Raw genomic sequence first — 19,219 nt, forward strand, 5'->3', positions numbered from 1 at the left:
GGAATAAAACATTTGTGAAATCTTCCTGTGGGAGACAGAGATTCCTGCTTCGTGTGAATGATCAAGGGGATCAAGGAGGTGCGAGTGTCCTGTCCGAGGTTTGTGGGCGCGCGCTCTCTGCCTTGTTTGGTTATCTCTGTTTTGTTTCTCCAGCAAGAAGAGATCACAGGGTTTCGGTTCCCTTCCGCTCAGATCTTTGGTTCTGAAATAGGGGCACCTTTTCTTCCTTTTCCAGTTGCTGTTAATCAGAAAAGAGAGCGACGTAGAAGTTTCTCCAGCAGCCACAGAAGCTCTCTTCCAGACACAAAAACAAACCTCCGCCTCTCTCTGCTTTTTACGCCATGACCCGGCACAGTAAGTCATTTTGCTAGGTTTATGGGTCAGACGTTGAATTCCTACCAACTGGGTAACCCAAACGTAAAATGGTGTTCACCCCTGATTTTATTCCCCCTTCTGCAGAGCAGAAAAAATCCGGGAAGAGACAGAAACATGGCAAGGTGAGCAGAGGCCGGCAGCACCAACTGTTACCACTCTTCATAAGTCCTTTTGAAAAGTGAAATTTAGCAGGTGGAAGCATGAAGGGAGCCAGCAAGGAAAAGAATGGCCTGTTGCACTGAAGGCAGCAGAGAGGTCAAAAAGTGGAAAGGCAGAGAGACATCTTTGTATCTGGCAGTGTGATAGCTGTCGGTAATTTTAGGGAGCTCAGTCTCGTTGGAGGGGAGGAGGCAGGTTCTGTTTGGGTCAAATTAAGAGCTGTAAAAGACAAAGTAAGTAAACCTCACTTAAATTAAAATCCAGAGTACAGTTTGCAGATGTGAAACATAACAGGATTCATTGGCTCAGCAAGGGAGTGGAAAGGAACAGGCTGGGAACCGGGAGGACTCTATTCCTAAGTTTTGAGGGGAAGGGAATGAAGCTGCTGACTGTAGCATTAGCTGGAAGAACAAGGATCTTTTAATTTTTACTTTCTGTGGAGCTAAGGTGAATTTCTAGGGTCTTCCATATCTGGTGTCTCGTCCACTTTGTTGCCTTTACCAATGTGTCTCCTTTGGCTTTCATAGAGAAGGGATGCAAAGCCTCATGGGAAAAAGGACCCAGGAGTGCCTCAGCTGTCACATTTCAAAGAACATGTCAAGAAAGGAGCAGCACTAAAAGAGAAAAGGGTGAGATGAAGCAGTGGGAAGCCCAGCATGGGGAAATGAAGGCTGGCTTCTTAGAGTTCCTGGTTTCATTTCCCAGTTTGGGATCAGCGGTTGGGTACCGAACCTTGGCTCTAGAGTCTTAGCTTTCAAACAGCCTGAAAAATGGGACTCTTTCCAATGGGGCTCGGGGCAACCTCTTTGACTTAAGGCTTCGCACATCTTCTCAGGCTACAGAACTGCAGGAACGGCAGCGAACGGCACGGCAGAAGGAAATCAGCCGGTTCCGGAGTTTGGAAGGGCTGCAGAAGGATGCCTTGCACAGACAGCAGAATTTTGAACAGAAGGTACTGAAGTTTTAAGGACATCCAAGCCAACTGCAATGAGGCCCTGTTCATATAGCTCTTTAGAGACTAATTGTCTGCCTCCTTTTTTGGAGACCCTGTAAGGCAGAGCTGGGAAACCTTTTTCAAACCGAGGGCCATGTTCCCTTCTCTCTGTGGCACCTTCCAGGGCCACATGCCAGTGGTCTGCGGGGACAGAAGCAGAAGCAACAGATGTGGAGCAACAAATGTACATTTCCCCTATGTGCTGTAAACTAGTTTCTACACATGCTCAGGCCTCTCCATCCTATGTTCCACCCAGACAAACATGGAGCACCATCAGCTCCATATTTTCCCTGTCTTAACAACTTGCTGATTGTGGTGCCCAGGCATAATAATAAATAATTTATATTTATATCCTGCCCATCTGGCTTGGTTTCCCCAGCCACTCTGGGCGGCTTCCAACAAATATTAAAATACAATGATCGTTAAACATTAAACTTTGGAACAGCCTCCTGAAAGAGGCCCCATCACTGCCTTTGTTTAGACAGCCATTCTCAAAATGTGGATTTACTCCCCAATGTGAATATTCCTGTTGCTCTAAAATGGCTTGTTTTTTAGGTTTTGGTCATATTTTACATCTTGTGTCATGCCGTCTAAACCGCAAGCTCCCTTGTGTACGGTTGTAGACGGGTAGGATAGAAATTATTGGGCTAAACCCAACCTGTGGGCTTCTTGGTTTCCAGACAGTGGCTCAAAGTGCCAGTCCTTGTTCTTCTGCTTATGCTACAACCATAATTGCAATTCACTTTCCATGCTATTCAAAACATTGGACTTGTTCCTTTATGTATGTCCCACTGTGTTCCATTCACCCTGCCTTATTTTTTAATTGGTCTTTTACTTAGTGTTAAAATGCTTTCCCAGCTGTAATTATTAATAATATTTTTTATTAAATTTGTATACCGCTGTTAATGAAAAAGAGAGATAATGTTGTAAGGTTATTTAATTTATTTTAAGCTAAAATATGAACTTTTTCTCTCCCTGCAGGAGATGGATCTGAAGCAACTGGCGAAACATGCTTTGCTGGAGAAAGACAGTTCCTGCAAGGCCTATTACAGGGAGTTCAGGAAGGTCAGTGGGACTTGTTGTCACTTAGTGTGGGGAAAGATGCATCTGCTCTGAGCGCGACTGTCCTCTTGGCCTCTGGATGGAAGGCAGGGGCTGGGCCAGTTGCCAGGTGGCAAACTCTCTTGGCCTTCTCTCCCTTTAGGTGGTGGAAGCAGCTGATGTGATCCTGGAAGTCCTCGACGCCCGAGATCCCCAAGGCTGCCGCTGCCCCCAGGTTGAGCAGGCCGTGGTGCAAGCTGGAGCTAACAAGAGGCTAGTCCTGGTGTTAAATAAAATAGGCAAGTGTGAAGGCCCAGCCATGTACGGCTCTCTGGGAAGGAAAGGGGGCCTGGCACTGGTATGCTGTGATTCCAGTCCTCTCCGGTGTGTACTCAAGGATAGCAGAGTGTTAGACGCTCTTGTAGTCAGTGTTCAGCAAGTGTTAACCTGAATCCTGCACTGTGCTCCTTTCCCAAAATTCAAATTCTGGCAGGGCAGTCCAGAGAAGTACATAGAATGAGCAGGTGAATTGCAGCAGCTGCTTTCCCACAATTTTATTGTGAATGCAGGGTTCTGGCATTCAAATAATTTGGAAATGTAAGCTTTGGGGAAGCAGAGGAGGGCAAATGTGGGAGCGATAGAGGCTTAGTGACTGCTTTTGCGCAACTATAAGCTTAAGAAGTTGAGTTGCAGCCACACAACCCCTTCGTTCCTCCCCTTGCATGTGTGAATGAATGAACAGGCAAGGAAGCCTTCAGTTAACTATGCTTTCCCATTTTCACTCAGCTGAGCAACTGTGATTAACAGCTTCAGATACATAGCTGTCAACTTTCCCTTTCTTTGCGGGAAATTCCCTTATTCCAGCACCGTTTCCATTGCAAAAAAGGGAAAGTTGACAGCTCTGCTTCAGAACCAGCCATGGGAAGAGGCTTGTTGGGCTGCTGCAAAGAGAGGAAGAAAGGGGCCGCGTTGACACCCCAAATGGTTTTTATATCTCAGCTTATTAAACACTGAGATTACTCAAAGCAGTCCCGAGGGGTTTGGCAAGGCTTGGCAGTTGATGCAAAGATGTTTTGACCCTGGGGACGTGCTTGGTATTCAAGCTTTGCTGAGGATCCTAAAGTTAACGCTTCTCTTCTGTTCCTGGCCCAGATCTGGTGTCTAAGGAAATTGTAGCAAAGTGGCTGAAGTACCTGAGGAACGAATTCCCCACAGTGGCCTTTAAAGCTTCCACTCAGCAGCAGAGCAAAAACCTGGTAAGTAGTGCTGGGATTTTGCAGTGGGGCAAGTGAGTGACAGCTTTAGCCAGTCATTAATTTTCACTGAAAGCCGTTTGGGGAAGAGCGGGCTTCAGCCCTCTCTCTTAAAGGGCTCTGTCAGCTGGTTCTGTTTCCACCGATTCCTCTTCTTCTTATTGTTAACACAAAGTTGGCAACTCTGAGGGCAAGTGGCACCTTTCAAGAGGTATCAAGGTGCTGATTCCTCACTGATGGAGCCCAGGGTTTTTCCCTTTCAGATGGGGAATTGGAATAGTGTGAGCAGAGGGCTGGCACATGAAAGCAGAGTTCTGAGAAGGGACACCCCCACCCCCAATTTGAGGGTTCTGTAGTGACAGGGATTTGGGCCACAAAAGATTAGAGCAGATTTTCTTGGACTTATTGACTAACAGATCCTCTGTGGCTCCACCTGCACTATTGACGTAAAGCAGTATCAATGCCACTTTAAGCAGCCCAAAAAGAATCCTGGGAACTGTAGTTTGTTAAGGGTGCTGACAGTTGTTAGACCACCTGTGTTCCACTAACTGGGAGTGTGCTGAGTGTAATTTTCCTCTGGAACAGACTGTCACCTTCTGCTCGCTCCCTCACTCTCAAGCTGGAGGCGCGTTAGAGCTCTGGGAATCAATTCAAGACGACGCAGAAGCACTTTTAGCAAGCCCTTTGCCAAGCCAGGGCCAAATCCGTAACTTCTCCTTCCATCTCCTTCAAGTAGGACAGCAGGGCACATGGATGGGAGCAATCCTTGGGTTAAGGAAAAGATCCTGGACAAAAGCTCAAATTAGAAAGGGGAATTGCTGAAACGGTTCCATATAAGCCATCATTCTTAGACTTGCATAATATTCAGTGCCGTACTGGCCTGACGTCAGGGCCTCTCTTCCCGGGGCTCCTTGAAAGGCACATTAACTGGCCACCAGTGTGTTTGGGAGGGGGCATGAGTGGAATATCTAGGGTCTCTCACCAATATAGAATTAGGGCCAGACTCACATGGGCAGAAGGTTCCTTGTAAATGGGCACTTCTGAGTTCGGATGATTATCACTGCCTGGGGCAGGAAGAACAGGAATGTCATTTCCTCCTACCAGGCACCGATGGATTGAGCATGCACAGCCTCGTCTTGTGTATTTGGGGTAAAGCTCAGGGTCTGTTTAGTCTGCTTGCTTCATGTTAATGGAATAACACATACAAGTTCTGTGGTGTTTGAAAAGGCTACCCTCAGCAGGTGGCAAAAAAGAGAATCAACTCTTGGGACATTTGGGATCTGTACTTGGAATTGTTTGCATGAAGTACATGCCCAGCAGGCCCTGCCTGTTCCCCACTCCCATTTCTCCCTTCCCTCACAAAGCCCCCTGCCCTCTCTTAGTCATGTTCCAATTGTATTTGCTTTAACTGTACGTGTAGGAATGTGGGTGGCGCTGTGGTCTAAACCACTGAGCCTAGGGCTTGCCGATTGGAAGGTCTGCGGTTCGAATCCCCGCAACGGGGTGAGCTCCTGTTGCTCGGTCCCAGTTCCTGCCAATATATCAGTTCGAAAGCATGCCCAAAAGTGCAAGTAGATAAATAGGTACTGCTCCGGCGGGAAGGTAAATGGCGTTTCCATGCGCTGCTCTGGTTTCGGTGTTCCGTTGTGCCAGAAGCGGCTTAGTCATGCTGGCCACATGACCCGGAAAACCGTCTGCGGACAAACGCCGGCTCCCTTGGCCTGTAAAGTGAGATGAGCCACAACCCCCGTCGTTGTGTCTGTGACGGTGGAGAACGGGTCCTTTACCTTTCCTTTTTAACTGTATTGAGACTTCAGATTACCAGGGGTGCCAACTTGAATAAAATATTGAGGACAGGTAGGCCCCCACCTCATATATCGGGCGCATGACATGGTACATGCACACTGTTTAAATGGCAAGCCCATTAACTTTGGGGGGACCCGGCGCCCTCAAATACTTTATGGGTGGCAAAACCCCATTGGAGTCGGGTGTTATGCAGATTACTATGATCCATAGCCGATATTTCCTTCTCTTTCTCGTTTATATTCCTTTATTGTATTTGTTGGGGGAGGGGTGGGTGAAACAGTAAAGAAGAAAAACCAGGCCATTTTGTTAAGCGGCAGAAATTCTGGCTGCAGGTGTGCATCAGCCCCTTTGCCTGCTTCTCTTTTCCCCTCCTCCAGCAACGGAGCCGAGATCCCCGTATCCCAGGCTTCGGGGGAGCTGCTCAGCGGGGGGAGCCTGTGTTGGGGCAGACTGCTCATGAAGGTGCTGGCCAACTACTGCCGCAACCAGGATGTCAGGACGGCCATCCGTTGGGGTTGTGGGGTGAGTAGGGAGCAGCCCCTCTTGGAGGGATGGAAAGCTGGCGGGGGGGGGGCAGAATTCTTAAATCCTACCCCCATGGCCCAGAAAGACATTGGGATAATTTGAGGCTTTAAATATGTTTTAATATTTTAACTTTTGTATGTTTTAAAGCACAGCTGTTTTTTTCTTGACTTTATTGTGTTACCACCTTGTAAATGCTTTGAGATTGTTTTTTTTTAACAGTTAAGCAGTGTATAAATTTTGTGAAAATTTATGAATATGGTTGAAATCGAAGCACTTGAATGCCTTTCCTGACCTTGTTAAATATCGGACCTCTGTCTCTCAAGTCCATGACCTGGCAAAGTGTGCCAAGGCTGCAAGCCTGTGATGTGTGGGTATGCACATTGTAATCATAATCATCACCATCATTATTAATTTTTCATACCCCACCTTTTTCCCTGGCAATGATTCAAGGCGGCTTAGAGATAAAATAAGAACTGCTAAAAACAAGGGGGAAACCCCAGCATTAAAAAATAATTAAGCATTCATAGAATATATATTATATTTAAAACATACAATCACAACAAAAAGTGTAGCACCAGCTCCCTCTTAAAAGCAGTCCATTCCCAAAGCCTATTGGATCAAGAAAGTCTTCACCTGCCTGGAAGGACAACCAGGAGGGAGGGCCTGTCTAACTTCTCTAAGGAGGGAGTTCCAAAATTGTCTGGCCACCACCGAAAAGGCCCTCTCTTGCGGCTCCACCTGCGTGCCTGTGAGGGTGGAGGGACTCAGAGAAGGGTCTCAAAACCCGGCCAGGTTTGTAGGAGGAATGCAGCCTTTCAGATAGCTTGGACTTAAGCTGATAGGGCTTTATAGGTCATAACCAGCACTTTGCATTGTGCCCGGAAACAGACCGGAGCTGTTGTAAGAAGGGAGTCATAGGCTGCACATCAGAACGGCTTGCTACTGCAGGATCCTGCCTGTTGGTGTTGCTGAACATGAACCTCTGAAGATGCCTGTTCTGGCTACTGGCGCTCATTCATTCAAAGAGGAGGCGGCACGTGGGCAGCTGTGCCTTCCTTTTCTGTGCTGCGTCATTTTGCTGTAGGGAGTAGAGAAGGGAGGCTCACATAGGTAGCTGATCTTGTGGGAGCAGGTGGCAGGTGCTTTTGCTGATGGCTCTGCCCACTTCTCCATCTCTCACGGCAGGCTTCCCTAATGTCGGCAAAAGCAGCTTGATCACAGCTTGAAGAGGAGCCGGGCCTGCGGTGTCGGTGCCACTCCTGGCGTCACCAAGTACGTAGCAGTCCTTCTGTGCATGCTGTGGAAGCCAGGATTTTGGGGGTGGGGGTAGTTCTCCCTCTATGGTGTCTTCTAAGCTGTTGAGGCCCTTCAGTTCTGTTCTAGGTTATCTGTAGAACCCGCAACATTTTTAGGGTGTTTGTTAGCCAACCAGAGGCGCGGCTGCAGAACAGCATTGGTTGAAGGAGATTGTGCTGTGGGTCTTAAGAGATGAAGCAAGATGCATCCCTACAACCTCCTTTCCTGAGACAGTCTGGGCTGATGTAGCTTTGGGGAACTGCAGAGGCCTTTTGAACTTACACTGCTTTATTATTTAATAATAAATAATAATAATATTTATTATTTGTACCCCGCCCATCTGGCTGGATTTCCCCAGCCACTCTGGGCGGCTTACAACAGAAATCAAATACATTAAAATATCACACATTAAAAGCTTCCCTAAACAGTGAGCTCTTTCAAAACAGAATGATCAGCGTGTAAAAAGTGGCCAGGTCTTCCCATTGCTTTGGAGCACAAGGAATGTTGCAAGATGGAGGAGTGTGTGTGTTGGGGGGGGGGTAATCCTGCCAAGAGAGATCAAACTGTTCGGTGATATCAAGCTGGCATCTTTCGCTATAGGCAGATACTGGGGCATGAATGAGAGACCTGCTTGCTCCTAGGCACTCTGCTTATTTGGCCTGTTGGTTGCAACTTAAAATGATTAAATTCACAACAAAACTCCCGATAAAATAAATTAAGACCTCGGAACAATTGAACGGTTAAAATACAGCAGCAGAATAATAAAACGTAAGCCATTTAGTCAGACTAGACAAAGGACTCCTTCAGAGGCACGGACTATTTGCTTCTAAAGCTCTGTTGACAAAATGGACTTTGCTCTTTTTCTGAAGGCCAGGAGAGATTTGGGGGGTGGGGGGTGGTTTTGCAACACTGGGGCTGCAGCTCCGGGTGGACTTTGAACACAAGGCCTGGTTTCAGATCCTTCTCCAATAGTCCCAGGCTGTGGAGCGTTGCTATCGCTGAGCCTAACCTACCTACAGATTTGCAGTGAGGATAACAATAGTGGTGTGAATCCCTGCATATGCACCTCTGAGCTCATTGGATGAAGGGTAGGGCAATGCCTGGAGCACTGTGCCCACTTCTGGGCACCACACTTTTAAGATGTGTATCGTAAGAACATAAGAGCCTGGTCGCTGGACCATTGACCCATCTAGTCCAGCATCCTGTTCCCTCGGTGACGATTCAGATGCCTGTGGAAACCGACAAGCAGGGCCTGAGCACAAGGGTGCCCCCCCGCCCCACGTCCTGCCTTGTCTGACAAGTGGCCTTCAGAAATACATGGTCTCCAGCCACGGAGGCAGAGCCCTGGGCATCAAACGGAGGTTTCAGAGGTGGGTGACAAAGATGGTGAGAGGCCTAGTGATGCAAGTCCTGTGAGAAAAGCTGGAGGTGGCCTGGAGAAGAGACAGTTCTGTGGTGGCTTAAAGAAATTCCAATATTTGAAAGGCTGCTGCCTAGCTGACAGAGCAGATTTAGTTGCAGCTAGGTAGCTGTGTTGGTCTGCCGTAGTTGAAACAAAATAAAAAATAAAAAAGTTCCTTCCACTAGCACCCTAGAGACCAACTAAGTTTGTTCTTGGTATGAGCTTTCGTGTGCATGCACACTTCTTCAGATTCTTCTTCTGTGCTGAAGGGAGAGGAGGGCCAGGCTTAAGTTTTAGATTCCAGCTAAAACCTGGAGTGAGCTCATTGTTTTTTCCCAAGTCATTTTTATTGATTTCCAAATTTAATCAACCACAATTAAAACAAAATTAATACATCCTCCACTAAAAATTGACTTTCCACATCCGTCTCAAATGTGTCCATAATTCCCTGTTTCTGCATTGCTTCCTGGTGTTGGTAGCACATTCCACCCCGTATTAACCTTACCAACAACATTTTGTTATTTTTAACGCCGTCCTAACCATCAGCATCGATCCACTGCCAATGCCGCCGTACAAGGTTTTAGAACATTTCCAATATCGGCCAGGGGGGTTACCATCAGTCCAATCCACAAGAGCAGCGGAGTGAACTTCTGATGAAAGGAGCTGTTCAGAAATAGGACAACGGGCGCGAAATCATAGCCAGGCACCCCCAAACTCTGCTCTTCAGTTGTTTTGGGACTACAACTCCCTAATCCCTAGCTAACAGGACCTGGTCAGGGATGATGGGATTTAGCCCAAAACATCTGGATGGCCGAGTTTGCCTATGCCTGTCATAGGCTCTCCTGCACTGGAGAGGCTGTAGGCGAACATTTCCTGTGTCATCAGGACGTTGAACTAGATGACGTTTGAAGTCCCTGTCAACTCTGATTCCACAATTTATGAAATGTGGTAAGATAGGCAGCTGGAGCAATAATGGTTGCTCTATGCTCTACCTTCATGACAGGAAGGGATACAGCACAGTGCTTTAGCTAAACAGGTGGAGGGGCATTTTTCTAAACAGGTGGAGGGGCATTTTTCTTGGAATAAGCTGACTCCCATCTTGTGCTATCTCCTTTCAGGTGCCTGCAAGAGGTGCAGCTGGACAAGCACATCAAACTTCTGGACTGTCCAGGGATTGTCGTGGCTTCTCCCACCTCAGATGCCGCCATGATCTTACGAAACTGTGTCAAGATAGAGCAACTGGTTGACCCCGTGAGCCCAGTGGAAGCCATCTTGAAGCGATGCAACAAGCAGCAGGTACTTGTGGGCAGGGCAGGGCAGGGGGAGGCAGGCCCTGGTTGTGATGGTGGGCAAACAATTAGGCAGCGGAGAGCCAGGATTTCTGGGCTACTCTCAAAGCTTTAGGGAGAATTGGGAGAGAAGAGTTGTAGAGTGGCAAACTTAATTCACTTTCACTGATGTTAGCTTCTTAATTCACTTAATTCGTTGATGTTAGCTTCTGGGGGAAGGGTTGTTGTGGTTTTTCTGGATAAAATCCAAGTTGAAAGGAGCAAGTGTGCCCTCCCAAGTTCCATCCGCTCAGATGCAATTTCAGGCAAAGGTCTTAGTTTAGAGCAGGTATCCCCCTGCGGCCCTCCAGATGTTTTGGCCTACAACTCCCATGATCTCTAGCTAACAGGACCAGTGGTCAGGGATCATGGGAATTGTAGTTCAGATCATCTGGAGGGCTGAAGGTTGGGGGTGCCTTGTTTAGAGTGATTATTTTTCCAGGAAACCTGTTGGTCTTTAAGGCATGTCACTGGGTTCTTGTTGCTTTTGCTGCAGCAGACTTCGCAGGGAACTTTCTTTTGGGAACTTAAATTTTAACAATAGGTGGTAACTGGGTTACTCAACAGTCCTTGATTTAAATACATTCACAGCACATGTCTTACTTCCCCAAATCCTGGTAATTAGATTTTTACAGGTCTGTGGAATTGTAGCGCTGCGTGGCATAAATGCAGCTCCCAGGATTCTTGGGTGTGAGGGAATGGGCTTTAAATTTTTGGTGTGTGCACAGGCATGCGGAGGCTCCCCCCCCCCCCCCGGGCAGAGGGCTGGATTCCCTTGAAGCAAACTAATTGGGGGCTGCTTATCAGTGGAACCCATGTTGCAAGTTATGAGAAAGGAGATTCTGACCAAATACCAAGAAGAACTTTATGATGGCAAGAGCTGTTTGACAGTAAAACGGACTCCCCCGAAATGTGGTGGACTCTCCTTCCTGGGAGGTTTTTAAGCAGAGGTTGGATCGCCATCAGTCATGCACGCTTTAGTTGAGATTCCTGCATTGCAGGGGGTTGGACTAGATGACCCTCAGGGTCCCTTCCAACCATATGATTTTGTGATTCGATGAAAAATGAGCTGGCAGTGTAGAAAGTGAGTGCAATCTCACCTGTATTGCACACACCCCTCCCCTGGTTTTCAATGCTGCACAAGTGACTTTGAGTGTGCCAGGAAAATTGTGAAGAATGGCAGGGGCCAAACTGAGAGGTCTGGCCGGCAGGCGGGACTTAGCCCACTGCCTGGAGATTCCCCATCTCTGGTTTAGGGTATGGTTACCAGTATCTTTCCCTGCCTCTCTTTCTCCTGAACTCAGTGTTGCATCAGCTTATTTCCCAAGGAGCCAGCGATACTGTGGCTGAGTGTGCCAGAGGGAAGACTTCAGGAGGGGCATTGTGAGCCCCCAGTGCTTGTCAGTCAATCCTGCTCTTTTTGCAGTCATCTGAGGAGGAGGAGGAGGTGTACTACTAATTGGGCAAATGGCTTCTCTCTCTTCTTCTCCCCCCCCCCAAAAAAAAGATTATGCAGCACTACCGCGTGTCAGATTTCCAGGACACCATGGAGTTCCTGGCTCATTTGGCCAGGCGGCAGGGAAAGCTGAAGAAAGGAGGGACGCCTGACCACGAGAAGGCAGCCAAAGCCATACTCAGTGACTGGACAAGGTGAGCAAGAACAGAATATTTACTTATTATTTATTATTATTTATTGAATTTATACTACTGCCTATACCCGAGGTTCAGGGCCATCACAGAACAGAGTTTCAACAGTTGAAGGAACTTCTGTCTCATGCAGCGGTTGGTGATGATCAAGTGTTTGCCATTGTTAGGGCAGGAGTAGGGAACTTCTTCCAGAGGAAGGACAGTCTTCCCTTGAGGGCCACATGCCAGGGTGGGTGGGGCCAGAGGCAAAAGTGGGCGGAGCAATGAACCAAAATTTTACCTTTGTGCAGTAGGCAGGTTCACACACACACACACACACACACACACCTACACCTCTGTATCCTCCATAACAGGAAGCAAGAAGCATTATTGGAGTTCAAGAACACATTCCAGCTGGGCAGAAACACTTGAGGGGGATGTAAAGCAGGGCTGGTGTGAGATAAGGCCGGTGTAAAGTTCTGAGGACCAGATGGAGCAGCCCCAGGCCTGTGTGGCCTCCAGTTCTAATCCAGTCTCAAGTGGGCAAGCACCGGACATGGGGGAAAAATGGATCTGAAGGGTTACTTCCTCCTTCCCCATAACGCATGCTTCTTATATCAGTGTTCAATGCTTTCCTTTTGTTCCCCGCTAGTGGGAGGATCAGCTATTTCACACACCCGCCTGAGACCCACACGCCTCCCCACTCACATCAGCGCAGAGATTGTTGCGGAGATGGGCAAGGCCTTTGATTTTGAGGCACTGGAGCAAGAGAACGAGAAAGTCTTGGCAAGTAAGTGACGGGGCAGAGAGAGAATCCGAGACATTGTGATTCTGCTTCCAGCCATTCCCGCTATTGTTATTAAAATTTCTATGCAACCTTTCATCTGAAGATCACAGGGCAGCTTTCAGTATACAGTGGTACCTTGGTTTAAGAACAGCTTAGTTTATGAACAACTTGGATTAAGAACACTGCAAACCTGGAAGTAGGTGTTTTGGTTTGTGAACTTAGCCTTGGAATAAGAACATGTTTCACTTCCTGTTGAGTGTGTTCCATTTGTAAATTGAGTGCCACACTGCTATGGGAAAGCATGCCTTGGTTTAAGAACGCTTTGGTTTAAGAACAGACTTCTGGAATGGATTAAGTTCGTAAACCAAGGTAAAGGGTTCGTAGACCATTAGGTCCAGTCACGGATTGACTCTGGGTTGCGGCGCTCATCTTACTTTACCTGGCCGAGGGAGCCGGCGTAACAGCTTCCAGGTCAAGTGGCCAGCATGACTAAGCCGGTTCTGGCGAACCAGAGCACCACACAGAAACGCCGTTTACCTTCCCACTGGAGTGGTACCTATTTATCTACTTGCACTTTGTGCTTTTGAAACTGCTAGGTTGGCAGGAGCAGGGACCGAGCAACGGGAGCTCACCCCGTTGCGGGGATTCGAACCGCCAACCTTCTGATCGGCAAGCCCTAGGCTCTGTGGTTTAACCCACAGCGCCACCCATGTCCCAAACCAAGGTACAAAAATGCATACCATAGTATCAAACAAAACAATACCCTAGTTTATAAGGCCATAGATTGTATACTCGAGCAAGGGCCTGAGAGAAAAGGAATGTATTTGCCTGGTGCCTAAAGATACGTCGGCAAGCCTTGGCAGCACCCACCCCTACAGTGGCTTCTTGGTAAATAGGAGGCGCTGCTGGTCTCATCCCACCTTGTTCCCAGTGTAGCTCTTCATCCCTTCTTCCCTGGCTGAGGGAAAGGCACCAGTTGTGGTTTGCCTCAGGTGCCCAAATGTCTTTGGCCGGCCCTGCTCCCGGGTAGCGAAGCAAGCTGGCCTTGCCACTGTTTCCCTTGGGATGAGGGAGATGGTGATCTATGAAGGTGCCCAGTAGATGGATGACCAGATTTTGCTCCCATTCTCCTTTGGTCAGAGATGAGTCGCCACCTCAACTTGTCCTCCTCCCCCACACCGCTGTCCCTTTTCATCAATTCAGTCTGTTGCAATTCAAGAGAGATGTTTCACGGACCTTACCTGTTGCAGACTTGCCCTCGGGCCCTGCTGGCATCACCTTGGAGGGCTCTGGCCTCACCACTGGAGAAGAAGCTGGCATGGTGGAGGAGGAGGAAATCTGTCCTCAGGACCAAGGAGAGGCTAAGATGGAGGAAGCTGGGAGTGGGAGGTAGGCATGAACATAAACACGACCCAGTGACAGGAGCAAGCCTGCCCTAAATCACATGACTCATTGAGAGTTAATTTAAATGAAGGAACAAACTCTTGTTACTATTGTTATTTACAGATATATGTCTTATATTTATGTTAAATTTCTTCTTCTCTCGTCTTATTACCATGCATTCGACTGCAACATACTAAGCATTGATGAAATGATGAAACAGAAAAGCAAATTATATATATATGCGCCTGCTGAGCAAGTTAGCCCTTTATCAGCAAAAACAGGATCCGCACCAGAGTGTCAGGACTATAGTGAACAGCAACTCATTCCCAGGAGGTTTTGCCCCCCCGAAGCAGTTATTGAGACGGAAGGTTCCCATCTCCCCACAGCTGCTTAAGTCTCCTCCTTTCCAGGGCTTCCCTCAAGCAATCAGAGACTGTGCTTGTGTGGAGCTAACTTCTCTTCCGCCCTCTTCATGCCTCTCCTGGTTTGGGGAGATGTGGGGAGAGGGGGCAGGAGGAGGCGGAGACACTCTTCAGCAGCCAGACTCATCTCTGCCTCTTGGCCCTCCCTCCTCTCCCATTTCAGCTTCTGCACTTCTTTCTGCCACAGACTCTCCCAGCTCATTAAGCCCCGTTGCTCTTCAGCTGCTGCCCACCTCCTCATCCAAGTCTTCTCCCTCTGACCCCTCACCTCCATCCCACCACCACCATTCACTGGGCTCTGAGCCTTCTTCCCTTGGAGGTGCCCAGCTGTTCCTCCCACCACTCCTCTGTGTCCGACCCATTTGTGACATCCATCTTCAAGATCCTGGCTGCAGTTAGGGCTTTGGCTTGTCATGTGCTGTTTTAGGAACCTAGGAACCTACTTTATCCTGAGTCAGGCCACTGATCTGCCTAAGTCAGTCTTGCCTACACAGGAATGGAGAACCTCTAGCCCAGGCACCCCCAAACCTCATCCCTCCAGATGTTTTGGGACTACAACTCCCCATCATCCCTAGCTAACAGGACCAGTGGTCAGGGATGGTAGGAATTGTAGTCCCAAAACATCCGGAGGGCTGAGTTGCCTGCTCTTTTGGGGAAGCCACACCTGATGTCAGGGGTGGGTAAGGGCAGGGCTCAGATTGAGAGCTTGATTGCTAGAACAAGGTGTGTGCTAACAGCTGATGAAAACGGAGGCTGCCATAGAGTCCACTTCTCCCTGCCAGGGCTGCTTTTTGTAAATTTCAGAGTCCTTTGCAAGCGTTCCCGCGCTCCTCCTTTATACCTCCAACAATGGAGGTGGAATAGAAAAACACAGGGAGGATTGCTGTTGCAATAGGAAACAGAGATAATGCAGTTTTCCCTTCTCTTGCTTAACAGAGGGTGGTGGTTGTAGGAAAGGACCTCAGGAAGAGAGACATTCACAGTAGCAGGGAGCAAGAGGAAGCTTCTCTTGCTACCTTCTCTCTCTTCCCAGCTGGGGTGGGCAGTAAAAGGGCAAAAGATTCCCCTTTGTCATCCTGCCCCCCCCTCTGCCGCAGGAACCCCAACAATATCATGTGATAGGGCGGACAGCCCTGCTCACCTGTTAAATTTGGCCCACAACGCTGACCCTGATAAGGATTTGACCCATGGAGTGAAAAACATTCCCTTTTCTTTTCTTTTTTGTGAAGACTTATTCCTGTCAGAATGGCATTTATTTTTATTGGGTTTTATAAACAAGAAATAATGTAAATCATTCCCTTTTCCAGTCAAGACTGAGGTATCTCTCAGCCCTCCCTGGAAATACCAAGGATTGAACCTGGGATGTTCTGACACAGAGTTGTCAGGTACCATGTTGTGGAATATTCAAAACTTCCCCCAATACAGTCATACCTCGGGGGGTTACGTTAGCTGCGGGTTGCATTTTTTCGTGTTACAAACACGGCAAACTCGGAAGTGTTTACTTCTGGGTTTCGCCGCATGCGCAGAAGCGTTCTGCGCAGGTGGTGCATGCGCAGAAGCAAGATATCGCCGCTCGGATTGCGGACTTTTCAGGGTGTGAATGGATCATGTCCGCAACCTGAGGTACCACTGTAGTTCCTAGGTTTTTTAAGAATTCCCTTTGTGGTTCAAATTAAATTTTGAACTAACTTGATGTGTAAAAAGAACACTTCGGTGAATTCAGAATTGTGTGTCTGATATTTGACGTAGCCGTTAGAAGAGCGCAAAAGTGGAAGTGTTGTGGAGTGAGAAAAGGAGCTTGATGGGGAGCTGCTGGGTTTTGCGCTCCCCCCCTGATGTTCTGCAGCCACAAAAAGTTTTTGTAGGCTGTTTCCTCTCCCCCCCTCCCCCCCCCTGGCCAGGTTTTGTCAGGAATCTTGTGACTGTCAGATAGCCAAATCTACAGGCTTGTGGTTTTACCTTCTTGCGATGCCGCAGCATAGAAAACACTCAAGGTCTGTTTGGTTTTTGGCTAGAAACAGAGGGGCAAACTGGAAGACTTGAGGTGCCTGGAATGAGAGGGAAAGAGAGACTCCTTCCTCATACAGATTAGGAACAGCACTGGCAACTAATGCCAGAATGAGAAAGGAAGCGAATGAGAACTCTCTCTGCTGCCTAAAAGACAAGATTCCTTTTATTTAACTCCTAGAGTAATGTTCCAAAAAGCACAGTACAAGATGAAATATATGTCAACAGGAACGGTCCCTTGCCAGCTATGGATTGAAGCAGAGAGGCAATGTGGTTTAGGGTGAATGTATGCTGGACTTTGAGCAGGGAGATGGTGAAAAACTCTGGGTGGTCGTATCTAAGGCTTAGTCTTGCCCACCTTCATTTGGCGAATGATAACCTTCCATGTAGTACCTTTAGCCCTGGATCCACAGTGAGACATATGACAGTAGTGTTGCAGGCAAATATTGCTGATCATAAGCACATGTATGCTCGTTGATCTGAATGACTCCCATTTTGCCCTAACTAGCTCAAAGATCTGGGTAAAATTGGATGGGCTATGCAGCAAGTTCAGTGCCAGCTCTCCAAATAAATACTTGTAGCCAGGGCTATATGTACTGAAATGTCACAATTCTGCATCAAGAAAATGTGAGATCTCCAACCTGTATAAATTAGGTCACTCCATGCCGTTTGCCCAATCTGATCTGTAATTTTATGGGATGTTAAGACCCCGAAGTCTGGACTTCAGGCAGTCTTATTTCATAAGTTCTTAGTTGCTTATATGCTGCCACTTCTTCTCAACATTTTTTCTTGCAACCAGCAGGGCTAGAAACTTTCTTTCTCTTTTTAAAATGAAAGTCAAGATCAGATTTATGCATACTATGCTTCTTTGGAATTGCACAGCCCACAAAGTCCCGGTCGTAGTATCCAGGATAAGGCCACTTTAAAGAGTATTCCAATGAGTATTGTTTGCTCTTGAATTTTATAGTGCACTTGTGGCTGCAGTAACTGGGCCATGGCAGTATAATGGTGACTGGGCTCTAACTTGAGTTTAAGTATTGCAAAGAATTCCAACCCACCAGCCTCAAGAACTTAAGCCAACTGTTTGAGGCTGGAATCTTCCTTGTTTTATACATTCTAGAGAATAAAGGTTAAGATGAAGGAGATCTTTCTTTTGCCCTCCCTAGTTTGGCGCAATGACTGTAGAGCTGAAAGCCAAGAACAAGATCCTAGTGGAAGCAGCGAAGACTGTGCCAAGGGCTCCTAACCTAGCAGAGATCTCCGCCTTGGACCCTCTGCACCAGGGGCAAGGCCTGAAAGCTGCAAGCAAGAGGCGCAAAAAACAGCAGAAACGAGCAGGTAAAGGGTGCCCAGAGTGGGAGCAGATGCCTTGCTGAATATCTGCAGAATGTTTTGGTTTTTTTCCTCAGTTACGTCCTGGGAATCGTTGGAGTAAATATAAGGGATCGGAGCAAGCAAGGCTGTCCTCCTCCTGGAAAGATTTAAGAGCAGTCATTGGGTCATACTCCTTTTCTTTGTTGTGGGGGTAGAGCGGGGGTGGGAAGAGTGAAAAAATAAAATTCAGGAAGACCCCCCATTTGGGATCCCTACCCCCAGTGGATGGGGACAGAGCCTTGCCCTCTGTAGCTTCTTCCCGGATGGGGTTCCAGGAGAAGCCCGTGAATGTCGCACAACACAACATTTCTGCTGCAGAGAAATGTTCCTTTTTAGTAGTTCCCAGGCCTCAGGAACCCTTCCATTGATATCCTTCAGTCGATACATGGGAATCAGTTAATAAGTCCCATCTGTGGAAGCGATGCGCAAGGATTTCTGCTTGCACAGCAGGACTCCCCCACAAATCCTCCCACCGTTCGCTCATGGGGTTTGGAAGGACCCCCAAAACAGTACGTGGAGGCACATTGTTTCATCTGGCCGGCCAAAATGATCAGAAAAGCACAATGTTGAATTCCTCCCTGTATGATTTTTACTGTCATCTAATCTCCTCCTTCACAGCCAGGAGAAATTGCACGTACATCATTCACATTTCCTCCCTCTCCTTCAAATGCAGAGGGGACAAGACTGTCCTTTCCCATCAGTTTTGTTCCATTAATAGCGGCTGCCTGAATCTGATTAGGCTACTTCCCCGCAAACCTAAAATGGCCAGCCAGCTGCAGCTCCTCCTCCTTTGCTTGCAGTAGCACATTTCAGAAAAGAGACAGAGGTTTCCAAGGATGCCATTCAGACATCTAACCCCTTTTTATCTTCTCTTCCGCTGCAGAGAAGATCGCCACCAAGCTCTCTGCAACGTTGACGGCAGCCATGAATTTCAGCTTGTCAGATGACTAGGAAAGGGAGTGCTGCAGAAGAAGAGGACGGTTGCAGGGAATTTGTTTACCTACCTCAGAAAGGCTGCTATCTGTGCCCTGCCACACTCGGCAGGAGGAGAAATCCCTTGCCTCCTATGATACTCACATAACATGGTGGGAATCGACAGCCTGAAGCCTATGCAAAACGCAGAGTTGTTTCTGTAAGAAACTATTTATTAACAAGTTAAAAATTTGCAAGCGTGCATAAATAAATCATGTCTTTAAATGACACTTCCCTCAGCTTTATATATGCTGCAGCAGGCTTAACTTTCAAGACATAATGAAGACTAACTTAGGTTGTTCTTGGGCTACTGCATCTCTTTGCTTGCAACTGGGAAAGTGTCTCTCTTAAAGGGGCAGGCCTGAGAAGGTGGCTGAAGGCACATGTCCACGTTACTTGCCAAAGCTCCACTGAGATGGGGATGGTAGAGGGGGAATGACATTTCTTCTGTATTAAGAGTGGAAGTGGT

At 47.7% G+C, this 19,219-nt stretch overlaps 1 protein-coding gene across 1 annotated transcript; it reads left to right on the forward strand.

Moving 5' to 3' along the window:
- The first annotated feature begins 263 nt into the window (after positions 1-263).
- Positions 264-18,978, forward strand: GNL3L (G protein nucleolar 3 like). Its single transcript, XM_033173357.1, is given in 18 exon segments — positions 264-354; positions 460-497; positions 1,062-1,163; positions 1,370-1,486; positions 2,510-2,593; positions 2,733-2,868; positions 3,722-3,832; positions 6,014-6,154; positions 7,339-7,368; positions 7,371-7,425; positions 9,970-10,147; positions 11,687-11,829; positions 12,458-12,500; positions 12,502-12,595; positions 13,843-13,974; positions 17,111-17,118; positions 17,571-17,742; positions 18,662-18,978. Coding segments are annotated over 18 exon segments (1,665 nt in total). The 5' UTR covers positions 264-341; the 3' UTR covers positions 18,730-18,978.
- The last annotated feature ends 241 nt before the right edge of the window (positions 18,979-19,219 follow it).

Source organism: Lacerta agilis, chromosome 16 (genome assembly GCF_009819535.1).
Source record: "Lacerta agilis isolate rLacAgi1 chromosome 16, rLacAgi1.pri, whole genome shotgun sequence".
In the NCBI taxonomy this organism is placed as follows: Eukaryota; Metazoa; Chordata; class Lepidosauria; order Squamata; family Lacertidae; genus Lacerta; species Lacerta agilis.